At 64.5% G+C, this 1,374-nt stretch overlaps 1 protein-coding gene across 1 annotated transcript in view; it reads left to right on the top strand.

Moving 5' to 3' along the window:
• Window positions 1–858: 858 nt before the first annotated feature.
• PVALB (parvalbumin) overlaps window positions 859–1,374 on the top strand; it is a 15,994-nt gene continuing 15,478 nt past the window's right edge. The window contains exon 1 of the mRNA XM_011387396.1: window positions 859–943. Coding sequence (XP_011385698.1) covers window positions 883–943 — 61 coding nt within the window. The 5' untranslated portion in view covers window positions 859–882. The remainder of the gene's footprint in view (window positions 944–1,374) is intronic.

Here is a 1,374-nt window from a genome sequence, read left to right as displayed (position 1 = left end):
CGTGGTCTAAAGGTACCACCCTCTCCCCAGACCTGGGCCTTCTTTTCTCCAAGAGAGATTTCAGTAGCCTCTCCAGGCCCCACCAGCCCCCCAAAGTTTTGGGGGGCAGGAGTCTGGACCAGCACGATAACCTGCGGCTCAGGAGACCAGGAACGCAAGTAGTTATGAGGATCTGAGAAGGGTTCTTTCAAAAGTCAGACTAGGAAAAAAAAAATCAGGTTTCATTATGCGCATCCGCGGCCAGATGTGGGATGGGGCACCCGCAGAGAGCCCAAGGAGAGCCCGCCTACCTGGGCCACCCCCTCCCAGCGTCCAGTGGGTCAGGTTTCCAGACCTCAGCGCTCAGATTTTGCGGCATAAATTTGCATTCAGGACAGACAAGAGCGGAGGCTGAGGTAGGAGGGAAGAGAGAATGGGAGCAGGGCCAAGGGTGCTACGAGGGTGTAAGTCTGGCCTCTGCCTGTCCGTATCCTCCCCTAAGCGCCGGGACATCCTCCGAGATGCACCGACCCGAGACCCTGCGCTGCCCCAGGCCAGCGCCTCCTGCGTGCCCTTGACGGCCTGCGAACCCTCCAAACCCGACTGGTGACGCAGGCGCCCCGTAGATGCCGGAGGTCGCCCTGGCCGCAGCCTGCGTAGGATGGCGAGGACCCCCGACCGGGACGGGACCGGACGGGGCGGGGGAGGGGGCGGCTGCGGGACGCGCAGCCGGCCAGAGCTACTCTGGCGGTGCGCCCGGCCCCGCGCCCCCTGGCTCTGCGCCAGTCTGGCCCGCGTGCGCCCGGCGCGCAGCACTGCAGCGCCGGTCATATGAGCAGAAATGATGAGAAAAGCACTTTTTAATCTTTTCGCACTTGCTCTGCCCGCTCAAACAGTTGCAGGATGTCGATGACAGACTTGCTCAGCGTTGAGGACATCAAGAAGGCAGTGGGGGCCTTTGCCGGTGAGCAGCGCGCTCCCCCCCACCCAGCCCTCTCCCCTCATCCATGCCCCCGGCCCCTGCGCACACACGGCGGGCGGTCCTCCCCAGCGCCCCTCTGTCCGCGCATCCCGTCGGGCGCCGGCGGGGCGGGGAGGTGGGGGTCCTCGGCATTACTCAAACTCCATCCGGGCGGGACTTGGAGCGGGTAAGGAGGCAGGACGCCCTGCGCGAGCAACCGAAACTTGCTGGCGCCAAAGGCTGGGTGGCCGTACTGCAAGGATTGGGGTCCGGGACCAAAGGCTAATACCGGGGGGTGGAAGGCAGGACTCTCCCGTCCCTGTGAGCGCTCGGCACTTTCCGTGTAAGGCAGGAGGAAGGAGCTGCAGGCGCTCACGCCTTCTCTCCGACCCCTTTCCTCGACCCCCGTTCCGGACAGGACTTTTCTTGCCCGG

Source organism: Pteropus vampyrus, unplaced genomic scaffold (genome assembly GCF_000151845.1).
Source record: "Pteropus vampyrus isolate Shadow unplaced genomic scaffold, Pvam_2.0 Scaffold16, whole genome shotgun sequence".
NCBI lineage: Eukaryota > Metazoa > Chordata > Mammalia > Chiroptera > Pteropodidae > Pteropus > Pteropus vampyrus.
This window is presented reverse-complemented; position numbering and strand designations above follow the sequence as displayed.